Below are 21,398 nucleotides of genomic sequence, written 5' to 3'. Positions count from 1 at the left end.
AGTTAAATTTAACAAGGCACGATCCGAATATTCTCTCTCCTTTCCCTAGAGACGCTGTGGCTCGTCGGTCTGTCTCGCTGTCTTGCTTTGTAGTCTTGTTGTAATAATAATTATTTGAAATATTATAATTTAATATGTTTGAATTAATTAGAGGGAGAAAGCATAGCGAATATATTCATTATATTGTAAACCATTGATTGCAGGAGTAAAGATCCATTAACACAAACCACCATCTTATCTGTGGAATCAACTTGGATTAAAAATCTCTCAAACAAAATTGGTAATAATTATCTTCTACTTAATTTATTTCAATGAATCTTAAAAAGTAAGTGTAGTGAAAGAAAGGGATTCAGTTGAAACAAGAAAAGAAAATTAAAATGTGAAAGTGTGATACGGAAAACACAATAACGTCGGTATCATCCTCAAAAAAAATGGTGATTAAAAAATATTTTGTTATTTATAGACGATCCTAAGTACTTAAAAAATTTGGTCGTAACAAGTGATGGAAAGCCATCTTTGCCTGAATCTTCAACTCCAAATAACAAATTAGAGCAAATCAAAAATAACAGCGCAGAGATAATCAAAAATTTAAAGCTAACACAAGCCTACTCAATAAGTCTGTCTCGAATCAAAAACCTTTATTCGATCTCTTTGATAATGAGCAATGAGATTCTGAATCTCGGGGTAAAAGCAGTCCAGAAGAATGTCTTGAATGCAAAAAACCAAATGAGTACGTCAATCATAAAAAAAATATGCTTTCAAGATTTATAAACTACTTTATCCATTGTCTTTTTTTTTAGAAATTGAAAAAGTTATTTTTATACAAGATGACATCAAACAAGAATTGTTATCAGGCACGAACGAAAAAACGAAAGATATTCATTTTCGAGTTATGAAAACTAATTATGTTTTTAAAATAATTATAATTTAATTTTTTTACTTGAAAAGGAAGAACTTGACGAAATAGTATTGCACGATACAAGTGCCATAAGTAACACTTTTTGGCACGGCGTAGTTTAGGGCCCGAGCGTATAGCGAGGGTCCTAATAGCTGGGCCGAAAAGTGTCCCCATGGCACGAGTATCGTACAACATTTTATAGCACTGTGCTAAGTTCACATTTATGCCCCCTTTTTCGAGCCATGAGTCGCACTTTCTGGTACCGCAAAGTGAGGTTAGCGCACAAGCGTATACGAGTACGATGCGAACGCAGCGGTGCCAGAATGTGCGACTTATGCCACGGAAAAGCGTGCCATAAATGTGAACTTATGCCACATAGTGCTATAAAAGTGTTATACGTTATGAAAGTCTTGGAATATTTCAAAGAACATGTCTGAATTTTTTAAGATTTTTTTTGGATCATTTTTGGTATTTTTGATTTCTGACCATTTTCAAAAATCCAAAAATTTCCCCGGAAAATTCTGAAAAAATTCAGGGGTCTTTTTTGAACAATTCTAAGGACTTTTTCTAAGTAAAGTTTTTTTCCTAGATGCTTGGTTAGCATATAAAAAAATTGACCAAGTTTATACATGGTTTTTATTACGAGGCGCCATTTTGTTGTCCGTCATGTTGAATTTGGATATCGTAACAATTGGACCTTCATGTCTACACACCATGGACGCAAAAAAATGTGTTAGACCCACGGATCAAGTCTCTTTTGATTCGAAAATTTGGGTCGAATCAAAATTTTTTCCAAAACAATCGTGTTTTTTGTTGTTCAATTGTTCATAACTTTTGCTCCTCAACTTTTTTGACAATTCTGACACCGGATTCGAAAAGTTCATAACATTTCACATTAGAAATGACTATTTAAACACTTTTCAGATATTTTTTTCACAAAGTTTATAGCACCGGAAAAAATGTGGGAAATTTCGTCCGTTTGGCTCGAAACAGGTTAATAAATTGAATAGTAGTAATTAACAGTAATCGCATTGGTGTTGTCATTTCAAATCTTGGACTTTCAATTGCATCCGAAACCCGTTCGTTCAGGTAGGGACATCTGATGGTAAGTTGGTGATACGAGTCGACGCTCGCGACTCGATTGACGACGGCTCAGACCCCCCTCTGTATGAGGTAAGATAATAAGTTCTCGAGCTTGCCCTGTAAATAAAATGGACGTCGAAGGAACGAGCAGGGGCAGTTGCATCCCCCAATTCCGCCCTGTCTCAAAGGGTACCGCATCACAATAACCGAATTGATCATAAAGAATAAATTGATATTTCGGACGCGTAAAAAAATTTGATGTAACATAGAAATCTTTAGAGATTTCTAGTAGAATTTGGATCCAATAAATGATCAGAAGATTGATCATCACAATCCTCCATTCAGACGTTTGCCTAATATTCTCTCAAAATTGAAAAACGTGTAACTAAACTCGAGGAAGTTTTCACTCAAAATGCGGGGGTGACATCAAACATTCAGAGAAAAATTGAGACAGTTAAAAGCTACATTACATTACTTGTTACCTCTGGATTATTTTTGAAATTTTATTATTCGCTTCGAGAAAGCTTTTACATATTGAAAAACACAGAAAGAGAGTAAGTTATAAAAGATAAAAAAAAATTCGATTTGCAATTTTTTTCAATTATACGTTACAATTATATTAATATTCAATAATGAATAGTAATAGTGTACGTTTATACAATATTAAAATACATTGAAAAAAATTCGATATAATAAATTTAATTCGTTAAATTTTCAATGATTATTCTGAAACAAAAATAGACTTACCTACGGATTCTTGTCTCATGCTAGCTACTGCTGACATATTAGATGTTGAATGAGTCATTGTAAATGGCTGAGTCATACCTGAGTAAGTTGCACCACTCATCTAAAAATAATAATGCTATTACTATGAACAATGTTTTCAAATGGATAAAAAAAGTTCATTCAAATTATCCTCTCAACCATTTTCATTGAAATTTTTGTAATTTTCAAATACTTATGAAGAGTTTGTTTACTTTTGGATGAGTTTTGTAGGGAGGGTTTACGGACCTGCCCCAAAATTTGGTATGTTACTTGGATATGTAAAAATAGCTTTTGATTCAAATTTAAGGCCTCTAAGGGACCCTTAATTCACATTTACATCTAAATCGCATCTAAAATTCACCGTTTTCAAGTATATTTGCATATTGTTCAAGTCGATACAAACGTCATCAAAATTCATGTATTTGAAAAATAAAAAAAAAATAAATATTGTGATGAAGAGGGATCGACATTGATCTTCGCAAACTCGTCCGAGTAAAAAGAAAAAATGCATTTCGTTCCGTTATTCTTATTTAAATATTTAATCTTAAATTAAATTTTAATACGGAAAAATTCTCATAAATAAAAGTAATTGTAAAATAAAATAAATCTAAATACTAATCAATCGGCAGATCCACATCTGTCCTCGCTTTTACAGCGAGTAGTAGATTCTCTACAAATTGAGAATCTTGAGAATCTACGAGCTTTTCCAAATATACAAAATTTGTTATCATTTCTTTGCGTAAATTTATATGTATATTCCTAACATTTTTATCATTTCATCTCAGACATGATAACTTACTACACGTCAATTCACATATTTTTTAACCCGAAGAATCGCATTTTTTAGGTTAAGACATGTAATTTACGTAATGTGAGGATTAGTTAGGCAAAATAAATTATAAATAATAAACATAATTCATTGATAATTGAATGATTTTAAAATGTATTATAAAATATCAAAGAATGAATAGAAAATACAAGGTGCTCGGCACGTCACTGCATGTAGAGCATGCAGACTCTCGATTGACTCTCGGGGCGTGAGTTCCAATAATTAATAATTAATAACTAATGCGTGATACATGACACGCGATAGCTCGATAGTGTGAGGTCTGTGTGTATGTGTGTAAAGCGTACTTAAAGAGGCTCTTTCGGTGTAAGTTTTCTCACAGTGAGAGAGCGCCGAGATCATGCATGATGCAGTACGCACGGCAGTGCGCATGCGCCGCGCGGCTCAATTTCCAGTCCGAGCTGTCAGCTGATGCGTCGTCTGTATTGCTGATATACCGGCTCGTAACAAACAACATCAGTACGCGTACATTACATAAACACTAGTTTATTGTAATATTTAAGTAATAATAATGGTTAAGATTCAAATACCTCACATGCTCCGGGGTAAGAAAAAGGGAAAATTCGCAAAAAAAAAGTGGTAGAGCCAAAATAAAAAAGTAATTTTATTGGCTCATAATTGTTTCAGGTTTGTATATAAATTAAGTGACAGATTTAGAAAAATATCGAATGAATTTTTTTCTAATAGGTCCGATGCTCCGAGGTTGATGAAAGTTATTTTGAGTACGGGAATGTACGAAGAATTTTGCCAAGTAGTGGTAGGATTCGCGGATTCGCTGCCACTATTAAAAAAAAAACTTCCCGAGAGAATGAAGGCCAAAGAGAAATTCTCCATCGCAGCTCTGGTAAAAACTTATTTGCCACACGTTGATGTCGACTCGCTGCACAATGCCGTGGATGATATAAAGGCTCTAAAACTTCCCATCGATAATTCGACATTGATTCCGAATTTGTCAATAATAATAATTATAAAACAATATCGATGATTCAAATAGAGAATCAAAAAAATAATATAATTAAATTAAATCGAACCTCTCTAGCCGTTTATGAAAATAAGATATCGCCCGGTATGCTAACTAAAATGTCCAAGATGGGAGTGGATAAAAATGTTTTAAGTAACACATTTGAAGCAGGTGGACATGAGGCTTTGAAAATGTTGCTACAGGAAGACGTTGGAGGCAAGCCCCGCCTGACCAAAAATAAGGGAGTAATCCAAAGTATTTTAAGTTTATTTCCAGTGAAAGATTAAGAAATAACAATTTATTTTTAAAATTAAATAAGTGATGAATTTTTAAAAAATTTTAAATTTTATAAAATAAATTGTTAAAAAATTTTTAATTTTTATAAAATAAATTGTTTAAAAATTTTAAATTTGTATAAAATAAATCGTTTAAACAATTTCTGTATCTATATTTTTAATAATTAAATAGATTTGTTATGAAATTAAAACAAATTTATACTTTTCGTCAATTGAAATTGTAACTTTCAGTTTAGGGCGATTTTGAATTTCGCGCGCATGAGTCCGCTACGCGGGTGCCGCGTCGTTTCAGCGTGCATCACGAAACCGAACATTCAACGTGGAATATCTTCTAAACTAGCATGTTTACCCCAATTTCTCAAGATCCTATCGTAATTAGTATAATTTTTTCTTTCAGGAAATACTACTTTTATCATGATGGTCCATTTCTACGAAAAGTTATTAACAAAAATAGGTGACCTCCCATAAGAGCCCCGTGTTAAAAGTGCGATTTTCAAAGTCATTTTTCTCGGAAACAAGCATGTTTACCCATATATATTTTTTTTAAATGATTTGTACAATTCTTACGAATCGATTGATATAGAATTCATGAAGATGGCCCATCTTTACAATTATCGAAAGAGTCTCCTTAAACTTATTGAAGGCCGGCCTCTTCGGCGTCGTCGAATCCTTTGACCCTCTCAATGTTGGTTGGAGTCGACGTGAATATGGTAGCAGGCGACACTTCTAGGTAGCTTTTCCAGGACCAGGTTGGCTTGGCACTAGTCACAACCGTAGTTATGATTTGTCAGGTGAACGAGTTTGAATCACACCAAAGAGATGACGAATTATCTCCGATACCTTGGGCCTCATAGTCGATCGTACGTGCAAGCGTAGCGAGTCGTTGTCGATAAGCTCTAACTTTGCAAATATCGATCGAGCTTCGTTGGTGCGTTGAGCTTGTCGTCTGCATTCCTAGCTGCGCGTAACTTATGCCTGTGTTGCCGTTATCTATGCTGACTTGCCGCTGCCTTTTCTCGTGTCTTCATGTGAATGGGCCAGTGACACACATAAAATTATTGTATTGCATCATTGTACACATACAATACAATTATTGTATACACATACAATTATTGTATACTATAGCTACTTTGTGTAATTAGTTTTTAGGAAAAATCAAATCTCAACATGAGCAAAGCTATTTTTAAAATGTCAAAAAAGTTATTGCTTGCTTGTCGATAGCCTTTCAAAGTTCAAAAACGCGGTTCAAAATTCGGATGAAAACAGTCGGTCTTGAATGTATTACCAGTTAAGTGTACAGCTGAAAATGAAAAAGATAGATCCTCGACCTCACCCTCGCTACTGAATTCAGACTTGGGTATAGCTGCGACTTCTCGTATAATGTTGGCGTCTGAAATTTCTCCACAAATATCAGTATGGTCATCACAAGCAATATATTCTTCGAACATAATCCTTTTTAAGTAGTAAATAGCATTCTGGTACTTCAGGAATTGTAGGAATATCTTCAGTAGAATTTATACTTGCAGATTCGTTAAAAAAATGTTTTTTTTTAAAATTATTATCTAAAATCTTTGTAAGTAACAATCTATCTAATCTCAAATTTGTAATGACTATTGCTACATGTAATTACTACAATAATATTATAATTTATAATGTTTACAAAATTTTTTTGAATATTTAAAACCATTCAATTATTGTATCTTTTGTGCCAGATAGGGTCTCTCTCTCTCTCTTCCATCGCGTACACCTGCCTTGCGCAGGGTATCCCCTCGTACCTGAAGAAGAACTTCAAACTGTCTGTGAACAGTGGAATTGAGCGATTCTCTACTCGTCTACCCCGACGAACGCTTTACTATCGGCCTGTGGATACTGCTGCACTTCAAAACTCATTTACCTACACAGCTACGGACCTCATAAATGATCTCTTTCCTGAAACCATCCTTTTCGACCCTCCCCTCATTTCACGAACTAAACAGACCATATTTTCCAAACTGCTCGTCATCGTCATCGATAATTCACAAATTCAAATTTAGCTCAACCCTGGCTTACACATCTCATTCGCTTTTCCATCCAACTCAGCTTTTCATTTGTCCACAACACCATCAACTGCTCTATGTCAATTCAGATCGAATCGAATCTACATTTCTAAAATCAATCTACTACTGTTTTTGTAATCTACCATTTATATGCTACTGTTACGTCGATTAAATTTGTAAATAAGTTTTGTTAAACACATGTATCTCTAAAGTGCACACAGGGTTCGCCCTAAGCCCAATAAAGAATCTATCTATCTATCTCTCTCTCTCTCTGCACTCACTCTGCGCTGTTGGCGGTCCTTGACGATGCGCGAATGTCTATGGAGAAGGGAAAATTTCAGTGCTGGTCCTATTCGACTGTCCTAAGGCGTTTAACGCGGTTCCTCATCGCACACTGTTGGTCGCATTGTATCGACTGAATCTTTCGGACCGGGCGATCCGCTGGTTTGCATCCTACTTAAGTGGGCGCACGCAGGCCGTGACTGACCCTTATGGCGAGGGCTCCGATTGGTTGCCGACGACTTCTAGTGTGCTAGTGATCCGTACTACCGCCATAAGCGAGTAATAACTGGCTTTCTTAAGCCAGTCCGTACGGCAACTATGCAGGAGTTATTCGTATACGTAGCTACCGACTTGATGAATGTACTTTTGCCACCAAAATCACCTTCAACTCTTCTCTTATTCAACCCATGAAAAAAGTTATTTTCTCAAGCGTCAGAATCAGAATAAAAGTTGTCACGCATCTTTAAATTTGTATATAACAAGCTTTTTAAATGTTAAACTGTAATTATAACTAAATTACTACGAATATTGTGCTTTGTCACTATACTTGTTAAGGGGAGGCTCTCATGAGACTCGATCAAAAAATCGATTTTTTTTTGCTCACTTAGTTAGCAAATGTCCCGTAGAATTCACCCCCGAAACCCTTTTTACCAAAATCGATATAGTTAAAAAGTTATAGGCAAAAAACCGAAGCTGTTTTTTCACGAAGTAACGATGTATGTATGTATGTACATTCACTTTCTAAAACTTCAAACGCGTTTTTCTTAAAACTATGTTTTCTGAATCGGGCGGCAAGATATCTCGAAAAGTACTGCACTTAGAGATACGCTTTTTTTTTATTTTAAAGCTAATTAAATTGTCTGGAGATTGAACCTATAAAATTTAAAATTTTTTTATTATTATTTTTTTTGCAGCCCTTAAAAGAGCCCAAAAAGGGCAAAAAAAATAAATTTTTCTCCGGAAGTCCGCCATTTTATCAATTTTTAATTTTTTTGCAATTATTTAGGTTCAACCTCCAACAAATGTCATCTAGTTTAAGAGGAATTTCGCATTTTTTGTTTCGGGCAAAAACTGAAGGCGCTAGCTTGCCGCCTGTTGAGGTACCTTTTTTTAACACAACCTCCATCAAACGCTGCTAGGCGATAAATAATTCGATATTTTGGTCTGAAAAAATTTGAAAATATAGTTAAATACATACTTTATAAGTACCAAAAAAACTTGACTGCATTATTTACTTCCTTCCACGAAAAAAAATCACGAAAAAAACGTCATTTTTGAGGCGCTAGATGAGAGCCTCCCCTTAACTGTTCATTTGTCAAATTGTTACTAAAATTATTACTACCTATGTTTGGCTTATAGATCTTGTGCGCTAAATTTTGCAAGGATTCAGTTGGAGTCATCTTATTGCTGTAACTAGCCTTGCATTTCCGCTATCTTGGGTTAATTTTGTGCATTCATCTGTTACTCCTCGAAGTTAGGAAGAATTTGAATCGAGTTGAATTTGAAGTGTTTGTGTGTGTCAGCTTCCAGCAGAGTATATAATTAAAACCAACAGAGTGCTCATAATCTTTTTGCTTTGCGTGACTAGGAGTATTGTAGCTGTGCCCGAAGTGCTTTCCGGTTCTTAATATCTGAATATACCTCAACTCTACTCATCTTGTCTCAACTATTTTCCTACCATAATTATGACATCTAAGGACGTTTCTCAGGCACCTGCCTGGTTTATTGAGTTCCAGAATTTTCTAGCAGGTGAATTATCTGCTAGATATATTTCAAACATCATGTAACTTAACTTGATATACGCTTGGAAAACCAAAAACCAACTGTTGGCGAATGACCACATGGGCCATGTAAGCGAGTGAGCTGTGTGTGCGTGTGTGGGCAAGCTGTTCTCTCCCATGAGCCTGTAACACGCGTGGTCGAGCCTGCCTTTTGCACCTTCGTTGCGAACAGAGCTTTACGATTCCTTTCTCTACTTACCCAATTTTTCGTACTTCACACTAGGGAATATTCCTTTTGTTTCATTGATTAATTACCTGTTCAATAATTGTGAGTGCACAGTGCATATAGCGTTAAGCAATAAATAAAGTGTTCATTTTAGTTTGTTCTCTTCAAGTTCTCCTGTCCAAATTTTTATTCATCTTGCCATCTCTACCTATCATATTCCTCCATTAACTATTACTCATAACATAGCTGAGATCGCTGCAATTCGCACTAAAGTTGATATATTACAAAATACATCTCCCTCGGTCGACACTTGTGAAATGCTGCTTTTGGACTTGCCTGAAAATCTTGGTCTTCTGGATGGCCAGATTCTGAACAGGGTCTTTAATAAAGGCCATCGATTTTTCACGTTTTTTTTGTCAGCACGAGAAAATGGTTGCCTAGTGGCCCTAAAACAAATAGGAATCTAGATACATCTACAAAAAAAGCCATTGTTTTCTAATGCTGCTCAGCAACTGTACACGATGAAATAATTTTTAACTCCTTTGTGGTCTGCAGCTACTCATCAACTTTTGACAAGTGCCCATGAAGTGTCACTGAAACTGAATTACGCTCGATCAATCGTCTATAATCTCATAGTTTGTATGCGTGAATCTATCAACTCGGGTCCTAGATCCATTTATACCACCGAAGATCTCAAGCTCTTTAAAACAAGTCTCAATGGCAGTCTTGTTCTCAACAACCCAATGAAACAATTCAACTCTTCATTGCTACTCAAGACCTAAAAGGCTCCAACTCTTACAGAATTACGCTTATTTATTTACTTTTGATTCAGTTCATAGCGTCTCAATTATTGCCACATATTGCTTTTTTTGTTTTTTCCTTTAAGCTTTTCTATTTTCTAGGTTTTTTTGCTTATGCGTATAAAATTTAAAACTCACTATAACTTTGATTATATGTATATCTTGCTATTATATTATTATTTGTATTTATAAGATTTTCTTTGATTTAACTCTACTATTGTAGTTAACTATTAAGCTTAACTTAATTAATAAAAAAAAAAACTTAGCCTACGGTGGAAGAGGGGCAGGTCCCAATAGGTGGTGACCAATCAATCTATAAAATTAGTGAAAATTAACATCTCTCGACTTCTTGTACACCAAATAACGATGATATGGGCAAGGGTCTCGGTAGCTCAGATGGTAGAGCACTTTCCGGCTAAAGGCAATGTGTCGCCGGTTCGAGTCCGGCCTGAGCCCATATTTTTCGTTCGGTGTACAATATTTTAAAAACTAATAAATATTACGATTGAATATGAAAAAATCATCTGTTAGATGTTCCAACTCAATCAGTTAATACAACGTCTCTTAGTAGCGTTTTTTCGCGAGTCTTTCCAAAGAGAACACGTAGATGTGTCTTACAATCGCGGTAAATAAAAAATTGATCCTACATTCAGGCCTGGCCTACGTAGGTATCAATTTAAAGGGTATCGCGTCCACTACCGAAAAATAATCTTAGTGAATTGATATTTCGGGGCGCGCAAAAAGTAAAAAAAAAAAAGTAAAATTAAAATAAAAAATAAATTAATTAATGATAATACACGTACAATTTAAGAGAATAATTATAAAAATAAAAAACTCATTAGAATAAAGTTTATTGGTTTTATTTATCTTCTATTAATTAATTTAACATTATTAATTTAACCTCAAATGTTTTAATTATTTATAAATTTTTTTGTGCATAATACGTTCGTATAAAAATAATCTGGTCTGAAACCCAGAAAAAAAAAATTGTTTACCCAAGGTTTAACAATTTAATTGTATAATTTATATTGGCTATGAAGGTGGCACCTAAACTTTAACGCTTTTGTCAATAAAGCACGTCAATAAAACACAAATATTTGCAAAAAACGTCAAAATTTTATTAAAATTATCGCAAACGTTTCGCTGAGTTTATCAGACACTTCGTTTTTTTATTTTAAATTTTCTTACCTGTGGATATCGGTTAATCCCATTTATGGTATTATGCGGGTGAGGGTATGGCTGGTAACCTCTGGTACTTCCAGGGTAAATATTTCTCATCATTGAGCTTTGACAAGCTGGAATGGGTGCTAGTGCTTTTTGTAATTGTTTTTCTTGCTTACGATATTTGGCTCTCCTGTTCTGAAACCAAACCTGTAAAAAAAATATTTTCAAATATTTATCAGTTGAAAAATATCTATCAAAACTACTCGTCATCGCTATCGTATCGCTACGTCGTTCATTTGTCCTACAAATTTATAAGTGTAATATCGCCTCTAAAAATGAGATTAATTTTAAAAAAATCAAAACCCCAGAGCCTTTTCCCAACGTATAATTTGTCAACGATGCATTAAAGATGAGATAGTTGGCTGATGACAGAATGTATTATTTCTTATGTATTACAAACTATAATTTTTAATTAAACTTTTATTAGTTGTTATGAATATCGACCTTCTTTTCTACTGTAAAATAGAATGTAACATATAATAGAATAATGAAATCGAACGATCTAGAAGATCAAAGTTCCAATAACAACACATGTGTCGAGAGATATTTTGCAGGTGACTCGCGAAACCAAGGCGGAGACAAAGATGCGAGTCTCACAGAAACAGAGTTCCCATAGTTTTTCAAGCCACTGAAACCGTTTCTACTGTAAAATTACAGATCAAAGATCTTATAGTAACTGAAAATTTTTATCAATCTCGTGCGCGACTTCAACCAGTGCGGATCTTATCTCTGCCTCCTCTGCTTATAAATATATCCTATTAATTTAAATGCTTGTTTTTAACTTCCTTTACTGTTCCTTCTAAATAATTTAATATATTTAATTCCTTATTAAAACTTAAGATATTGTAGATTTTATAAATAAACGGGATATGACTGCTATAAAATGATTTGTCTTGGCACTTAAAAAATAAATACGACATGACAACCAATGCCAAGGATGCAGCCAGGACTTTCCATTCATAAAAATAATAATGTTTTTGAGAAAAACGCAAGAGAAGTTTTCAATTCCACTTTTCCTTAGAATATGGCTGTTCCTTTTTTTCGACTACTTTCAAATCAAGGTATATAATAAACAAAAAATAGGTCCTAGCACATTGACATGAAGTACCCCTGTCGGAACGGTCTCTGTGTAACTTAAAACACCATTCATTTTTTACTCTTTGACCCCTGTAAAATAAATAGCTACTCCTTAATTTTAGAGCAAGATCTCTTATGTCTACGTTTTCAAGTTTCATCCTTGTTCACAGACTCGTAGATAATATTTAGAATACGATGTAGCAAGTCCGTAGTACTCGCATTACGTAAAAATCTATATTGTTATTTATTTATTCTGCAAAATTTCTCAAGAGAAACGATCAATCAACTGTGGATTAATTTTTCAAAAATCTTAGCTAGATTCGAGATCAAAGAGATTAGTCGACAATTATCGATCAATGTTGCATTATCAGATTTAAAGATACGCACAATATCTGCTTGCTTTAGTGATACAGGTCAGCAATTAGAGGCATTACAGTTTGTCAGAATTTTTTCCAACACAAAACCAATATGCGTAGCAATGACCGTCAAACCCCTTGAGTGTATATTATCTACACCACCATTTCGGTCTTTGAGTTCAGATATCACTTTCTCTTTTTCAACCCGATGTATGTCCAGTTTTATCCAGGGGCTTTCTAAATACTAGTTTAAATTTTTTATTTTTAAAAGTCGTATATTCAATGCATATTTACAATTAACTATTCAGTGACAATATGAAAGTTATCATTTACACACCAAACAAACCCGTCACGTAATTGTGTTCCAAGTGTTGTAAGGAGCGATAAAGAAAATTGATTAAAAGAGTTCTTGTAGGTTGCCTCATGATTTGAAGAACAAGATAGCAGAGCAAGCTATTCAAACATTTTGAAGGAAAAAAGCAAAACCAATAAAATTTATCGGGCATTACGCAGGAGCTGAACATGAGTGGTGTTATATACTAATAACCTAGCGTTAAGTATAGTAAAATTTAAATATAATAATTAAAATAAGACCGTCAAATTAACACGTATGACGCTTGATCTCACGGGTAAAGAGGCATGGGTGTAAGATGAACATAGAGACAGGCAAGCGCTGTCGCATGAAGGTGTGTGTGAATGTAAGCGGCCAACGCACACCGGCGCGCTAGGTCGAGCCCACACATATATGTATCCCGCGCGCGTATGTGTATAAGCCAAACACAGAGACAGGCAAAGGCTGCCACTTAAGGTACGTATGGACGTGCGCGAGCAACATTACCGACGCACTAGATCAAGCCCCGCACGTGTATATATCCCGTGTATGTGTACTTGCGTGTGTGTGCAAGCCGAACACCAAAGAAGGCATAACACACACATGCGAGACGAAATTCATGGAATAATTCGAAATGGTACAGAGGGGCGAAAACAAGATCGCACGCGCACTCGCAAGTCCCATATCACTAAAAGTTTGACCTATGACCCGAGATAATTATTAGGCACGTCTTTGACCCCAGATAATTATTGGGCACATCTTTGTCTTGCGCAAAACAAGTCAATAACTGACGAAATAGCTGGTAGATTTGCGACTTGTGGAAAATAACCAAGACGTGCCCCCGCCAAAAGATGCATGATTAAATTGGTATATAACTCGCATAAAAATTAGGCCTCTGGGCAGATCATTTCATACAGTCGAGCAGGGCGAAGCTCTGGGCAGATCATTATACACAGTCGAGTAAGGCGAAGCTCTGTGCGCGACTAATCGAATCATTGTAATAGCGACTCCGCGATATTTAACGGACTTGTAATAGAACACGCATAACGAGTAACTACGAATTACATGAATTGTATTTATCAAGAACCAATAACAAGCTATTAACAGCGACTAGCTTTGTATTTGTAATTATACACCGCGAGCGTCGAAATTACCAATTGTATTCGCGAACGGAAAAGCCCGAGTGAGTGCCTCCACCAGCCGAGCAGCGCAACGTCCCAGCAGCAGCCACGACCATCATTTCAACAGCCGCCGCCACCACCTAGGCAGCCGTCCGCCCGACGGACAAGCAGCAGCGCAGCGCCCCAGCAACAGCCACGACCGTAACGTCCCGACGGCGCTTGCAGCCCTACAGATCGACGAGCATCGGCCAAACTAATTTGTAAGCTTGTTTAATAGTAATTAGTTTTATTGTAATAAAGTCTTGTGTGTAAACCTCACTTGAGCGTTGTACACTTTATTTCATGTTCCCTCCCAACTCAGCCAACAACAGAAAATAATATTTAATTGAAAAATAATAAAGTTATTACCCAGTACCAACGGGTATATAACAGTGGCAAACAAATTGTCGATAAGGTATTTGTCGCTATTGGAATCAAGTGGTGCTCTAGCTACGTCCCATATACGCGAGAGTGGAAACTACGGCCTTGTGCTGCACCAGGAGATGCCTCTCTGCCTACCACATCACTCGTTTTTAAAAGCTCATCAGATACGATCCGAAATGATGTCATAGCCAGGTCGACGAGGCTCGCAGGCATATATCATGATCCCAATTCGGCGTTGGTGATGATGGTAAAATCCATTTTTGTGCCTTGTGGCCCAAGCCAGTTCATCGGCTCTTTGTAGCGGCTCGAGCGAAGGCAAGCACATTAGAATATCCCAGGCCTATTGTTAGAGATTTCAGTGTTTTCATGCGGGAAACACCCGAGCAAGATCTGTTTCTGGTGGAATTTCATAATAGCACTAGGGACATTCAACGGGTCCAATGCCGGCATCGTCAATTTACTGCATCAACTGTGTGAAAAGACAAATTTTCTTAAATTGCTTGAGCAACAAAGTTATTTAACAATTGTTTAATGCTATATATTGTGGAAAAAATTCTAGAATTTTAGGGAGAAACCGGAAAAGATACATACACCTTTAACTCAAAAAATTTTTATTGAAGTTTTGAGTTGGAGTTACCCTCTCCTTTTATACCATTTTTTGAAATTCAAAAATTTTGATTTTCACGGAGATACAGCTGTCTCCGTGAGCCTTATTCCTTTTGGGATCTGAGATGGAGGCATGACTATCGAAACCACGGGACCTCTATGGCTACTGATGATCCGAGTTTAACATAGAGAGTATATGGTATAATATGAGTTTATGCTATTTATTCTTTAATAATCATTATTTTTAATCAAACAAATATGTTAATAAGTTCCCTGTAGTATTTGAATAGTGGATACTATCCCATTGTTAATAATTTTTCGAAATTATTTAAGGCGGTAAACCTACGTGAAATTTTTCAAAAATCGAAATTTTTTTTTTTGCTTAAAGAGTCCTTTAACATCTCAAGAATATCCTGTAAAAATTTCAAATGTGGATCTAGTTTCTAAGTGCTCGAATTTTGAATGTAGCGCGGGCCTCGTCATCCGTGCGCGTGCCGCTCAGTCGTTCACACCGCGTACTACTGTACAATACAAAATCTCAATTGTCGCGTAACTTTCTAATTTGAAATTAAAAGTGAAAGTACTTTTATGTGTGTAGTCACAGTTGATTTTACTACAAAAACGCGATCGCACGTGTGTAACCGTCGTTCTTTTACACCTCAAAATTTATATAAACTTTTTAATAATGCGTGTCAAGAAAGTCGCCTATGCAGGTAAAAAAGGAGGTCGAGGTATTTCTGGACACAAAAGAAAAATTTCGAATCGAAAGCCGCCAAATCCAAAAAATAGAATTAATTTAAATCTTAGTTCGTCTGCAAAGAAGTTGAAATTATCCGAAGATTTGTACAATGTTGAAATAGACGAATGTTTTGGCTACCGAATATTAAATTTTGTAGCTGTGTTTTCGGCTCTATCAATTATTTTGGTATGTAACAGTTGTCAGTCAGAAGTGAAATTCACAGAGAGCAGCAAGAGAGGATTGGGTTTCAAATTAGTAGTGACTTGTGCTTCTCTTCTTTGTACGGGATAGTAACGTTAATTTGTTACAAAGTTGGAAAAATTGTAGACTACGCTGTTAAATCAAAGTATTGTAAATCTTGTGAATATTGGAAAAAACACGTGGACAGCGAAGAGTATGCTGAATGGTTAGAAGCTCATAAACTGGAGTGTAATACTAACCACGAAGGTTCATCTGGAAAAATGGAAATAGATTCTGCCGTTGAAATGTTCAAAAGATCTGAAAAACTACATAAAGTTTGATGTGCAAAATACATAGGCGACGGAGACGCCAAAACATTCAAGGGAATCATACATTCAAAACCATACGAAAAATTTAATGTAGTGAAAAAAGAGTGCTTTGATCGAGTTCAAAAACGCATGGGGACCAGATTGCGTAATTTAAAAAATAATAATAAAGGTCTCGGTGGAAAAGGAAAATTGACAGGCAAGCTGATTGATGAGCTTTCTATATACTACGGTTTAGCGATAAGAAGAAATTCTGATTCAGTGGAAAAGATGAAAAATGAAATGTGGGCTTCAATTTTCCACAAACTATCGACGGACGATGAGCTGCAACACGATCGCTGCCCACCCGGAGAAGATTCATGGTGTTCATGGCAACAGGCAAAATCTACAAATTCCCTAGACCAATATACACACAAGCCAGCTCTGTCAGACGAAGTGTTTGAAGCCATAAAACCGATTTATGAAGATCTGAGCAGTGAAGATCTTCTGACTCGATGTACAGGTGGATATACTCAAAACAATAATGAGTGTTTCAATTCAACTGTTTGGGCACTAGCTCCAAAAACTATGACGAGTGGAAAAGCAGTTCTTGATATGGCCACAAATATCGCAGTTTCTATATATAATGACGGCTTTTCAACTATTATGAGCATTTTAGAAGTTATGGGTATGAAAATTGGACCAAATTTATATAATTTGTGTCTTGAAGTCGATGCTAAGCGCATCGAGAAAGCGGAAAATTCGTTGTCTGAAGCCGTCAAAGAGGCAAGAATAATGTCAAGAAGTACCAGGAAGAACAAAATGGACGAGGACTTCAATCTGGAAGGCCAATTGTACGGTGCAGGAATTGCAGACTAAAGATATTTCATATTTATCTTTCCTTTCTTCTACTCTAAACTTTAAACGCCTTTTTCTCGAATTCACCTTTTCAGGGTGGAAAAGCGTAGCAACTTCATGCTTGTGCATGCGACTACATAATTGTGCTGTTTTTCGGCAGCAGCAGCGGTGGTGGTAACACACGCGGTCAATCCCAAGATCTTGTGCCGAGCAAATTCCAGGGGTACGCATGGAAATATTACATGAAGCGTAGTACGGAATATGTCCATGCGTAGCGCTTTGGAATCATTTCAATATTTTTCTCTCCGAGTACGTATCAACTTATTGCCATGTGTCGCCAGTGCTGTTTTGATCCCTACGCAGACTCTTATTACCTATTGACTCATCATCTTTCTAAATTCAGTCTCTTTTCTATAATAATCTTGTTCTTTTTTCTTAGCTCTTTTTTTCTTCTGCTCAGATCCATAATTAAAATGCCTACTCTATTTGACCAATCACAAGCTTCATCTTGGCTTTTGGACTTATATAGTAAAATTTATAAACAGCTCGTAGATCAAAATATTGTTTTGTCTAGCTGATTGACTGAAATAAACTCAAAACTTGAAAAAGTAGTTTTAATGGTGAACTTACTGTGCAAACGTGTGACTTAACTCGAGGAAATTTCCGACCAAAATATAGGCACGATAGCAAGCATTCAGAGCGAGGTTGAGATGGTCGAAAGCTCTACTAAATTGCTTGATACCTTCCTGTGTTATGGCGTTAAACGACGGTGTTCCGTAACGTTAAGTTTTTCGTCGTCCTGAAAAGGACTTTTTGGTTTCTTCTCTTCTCGCTCTACTGTTCAGCTTTCCTCTGTTGTCTCCGGGCTAGCGCTTTCTTCCAATTTCACTCTCTGCGCCGCTCCAAGATTGCCGGTGGTTCTGATGTTGGCTCTTTTCCTTGGCGAATGATGTGGCAGTTGAATCCTAAGTACGATGATGTTCCGTGGTCAGCTTCGTAGTTTCAGCTGGGTTGGCGGATCCGAGTTGGCCCCGTTGCTTAGTGCGGTCGGAAGGTCCAGGCTACACTTGCTGATCGACCGAAATCGAATGACCGAGGCTCGAAGTAACCGATACTTAAGCGCTGGCGGGCGCACATCTCTTGTGGGTGCCACCTACCGGTCATTGACGAAGCTTCTAACTGTAGAAGTGGATGAGGAGGCTTGGAAGGGAGCAAGAAATGAAAAGAACGATTGTTTGCGGAGAAACAAAGTTAATTCTTTATTAAAAGACTTTGTTCCTATCCAGCCAACAACCTTGACAACTCGAACGCTTCGAGTTGTAGAAACTCTGAAAGTCAGAAAGAGTTTTTTGTAGCCGTTCGCTACTAACAATCGTTCTGAAGAGGCTGATAAACTCAGCGAAACGTTAGCGACAATTTAATAAACTTTGACGTTTTTTGTAAATATTCGTGTTTGTTTTTCATTGACGCGTTTCATTGGCAGAAACGTTGAAGTTCAGGTGCCACCTTCACAGCCATTATAAATAATTTAAAATTCAGAAAGAGTTGTGTAAACTCCGGATATCCAGAGAGAACACGTCGCTTGGGTCTTGGTGACTCTGGGTAAGAGTGCCGCACTTCTCCGGAGATAGCCAGGAGTTGTGCTCAGCGCAAGAGCTTGAGAGCGAATGCAGGCAGCGGCCCAGCGCGCCAACTTATGTAGCGCGACGCAGCAGCGGCCCCCACCACCACCGCCGGCATTTCGATTTCGGCTGGGAAGTGGCGCCGATCACAGTCAGGCTGAGAACCGGCGCCGACCTGCAAAGCTCGGCGTGATTTGCAGTGCGCGTCTATAATACGCGATTCGCATATATCAGCTGATACCCATTCAGTTTGATACTTCTTATTTAAGAGATTACTGCGAAGTGTTGCTGTCAGATCTACCTACCAACCTCAATCTCTCCGAGGAGGAAATACTTGACAAAGTCTTCTCGACTATTGTCCATAAAAATCCCATTCGCTTTATCACAAAAATAAAAAATTGGACTCCCAAAAAGCCAAGTCCCATTAACATCAATAATGAACATAAAACAAGATCTTTAATTTTGAAACGGTTTATACAAAATATTTACGATCATTTTGTTTCGCAGTCATATAAACTTACTACTATGAAAATTCTTACACTTTTTTTCACTGCTAACTAGTGATATGAAGCGCGCTCGTGCGCGCCAACTAATCAAGTTGAAATTAAAATTACCAATGACTTACAAATATAAACATTTAAGCAAACGCCACTTTTAAGTTTTCCCACTAAAATAATTATATGAACGACCGGTGCGAGATTCCGACCAATCATGAAGCGAGGCGCAGTTACTCCTCGACCAATGAGGTGAGGAATAAAACGACTTCACATTATTTTTTTAAGGAAGGATCTTTCTCATCATTATTATTACACCAATAATTCTAGTCACATATCAACTTAATAGAAACACACTGTTACATAATCAATGTAATTGGTACACAGGCCTACGTGATTGGGTCAATCAGCGAAGAATACGCGCACGACCGATCCGAAATTAGCGCGAGATATCCGAAAACCAGTGTCGCGCTATCACAACACAACATCTACACGGGCCGATGTCTTTGTCGGTTCTTCACTACGTTTGCGATAATGATCACCGCGACTCGTAAGACGTCACGAGGCCGTGGACACGCTCACGCATGTCATCGAAATTCGAGGTAATCCGGCGTTACGCATATGCCGCACTTAGATGCGCGATGACCGCACGGAACCCGCTGAAGAGGGCTATAAATTCCATGGGGTATCGGGGACAAACAACATGACGCGACGGTACCCGCAGTGTTGCGCGAGAATAACAAAGTCCTCAAGTGACACAGATACGGCGGGGTATATAAGCTCGTAGCAATTCGGGCTCATCCTCTTTCGTTTACCATCGACTTAGTCAAGTCAGCCTGCAATCTACTTTGCAGTGTAAACACGCGTTCGAATCGAGCTTTGACTATTTTGGCTACTGGGACTGGGAAGAGCACAATTCACTGTACAATGTTGCAAGTAGGGATTCCGAGTTCGGAAGTGTTCCGCTACGGACGTGTGTTTAGGTGCCTTTAAGCAGTTGTGCCTACAGTGCCAGAAATCGGTGTTTTCTTTTTGGTGCGCCACCCTCAGCGGCGGACATCACCAAGAGGATAGTAGAGGCTCCTTTGATGGCCAAGGATGCCCCTGTCCCCTCTCTGAAGGAATTCTCCTCTGGCGATCAGGACGAGAAGATGGCCAGGCTGGAGAGCCTCGTCCATGGCCTTGCCGACTACGTGAAGAATAGGAGGAAACCTGCGACGCAGCTGCAGAGATTTTCCTTCTGCCTCACCCAGGCGTTCGCAGCACTACAGAGATCAACGGAGTGCTCGGAAGTACTCTCCTCGAAGCAGGCCGGGGTGGCTGCATCCACACCGTCCTCGACGAGGAAAAAGCGACCTGCAATGTCGCCACCAGAGGTCGCTGCGGCGGCTAAGCGCGCCACCGGACCCTACCCGCACGAACACGAGCAGGTCGTTGATGCCAACAACAACGCCTCAGCCAAAGAGGAAACCTTCACGGTCGTGAAGGGTCGACGCGGCAGGCGCCATGGCGACCACCAGGTCGAAGTGGCCGAGCGTGGCTCGCAGCCTCCAAGGCCTCGGCAGCGTAAGGTCCGCTTGAGGCTCGACACCATAGTTGTCAAGGCTACCGGGACAACATCGTATGCCAACATCCTGCGAAGGCTGTACGCGGTGCCGGCGCTTCAGCACATGGTTGGCAAGTCGGTGCAATGCATCAGACGTAGTGCCTCTGGCGCCATGGTGTTGCAGATGAGGAAAGGCGTGCACAACGCGTCTGCCTTGGGCACGGAGCTCGATGGCGTTCTCGGAGAAGCTGTCACCGCTAGCGCACTTAGCCACAAGACCGCGCTCGAGATCAGGGACCTCGACGAGTGCGCTACCAAGGAGGAAATCTGCACGGCTCTTTGTCATCAGCTGGGCATGGCAAACCCTGTTCCAGATGCCGTGAGATCCCTGCGGAAGGCGTACGCGGGCACGCAGACCACCGTCATCGACCTGCCCGACGAGCTCGCGGCCAAGGCGCTCAAGCTTGGCCACCTGAGAGTCGGATGGGTCAGCTGCCGTGTGCGCGAGCGCGCTGAGGCCTCGCGGTGCTTCCGCTGTTGGGAGTTCGACCACGTCACTGCGCGCTGCGTAGGTCCCGACCGATCGAAGCTCTGCTACTGG

At 38.3% G+C, this 21,398-nt stretch overlaps 1 protein-coding gene across 1 annotated transcript in view; it reads right to left on the bottom strand.

Moving 5' to 3' along the window:
* The window catches only part of LOC106651500 (homeobox protein prophet of Pit-1-like), a 52,974-nt gene that overhangs the window by 13,697 nt on the left and 17,879 nt on the right, over positions 1-21,398 (bottom strand). Inside the window, exons 4-5 of the mRNA XM_014370024.2 lie at positions 11,104-11,286; positions 2,729-2,828 (exon numbers count right to left, since the gene is read on the bottom strand). Of these exons, the coding sequence (XP_014225510.1) occupies positions 2,729-2,828; positions 11,104-11,286 (283 nt within the window). The remainder of the gene's footprint in view (positions 1-2,728; positions 2,829-11,103; positions 11,287-21,398) is intronic.

Source organism: Trichogramma pretiosum, unplaced genomic scaffold (assembly GCF_000599845.2).
Source record: "Trichogramma pretiosum strain Unisexual culture from Peru unplaced genomic scaffold, Tpre_2.0 scaffold9, whole genome shotgun sequence".
Taxonomy (NCBI): Eukaryota; Metazoa; Arthropoda; class Insecta; order Hymenoptera; family Trichogrammatidae; genus Trichogramma; species Trichogramma pretiosum.
The sequence above is the reverse complement of the archived record's forward strand: the minus strand, read 5'-3'. Positions and strand labels throughout refer to the sequence as shown.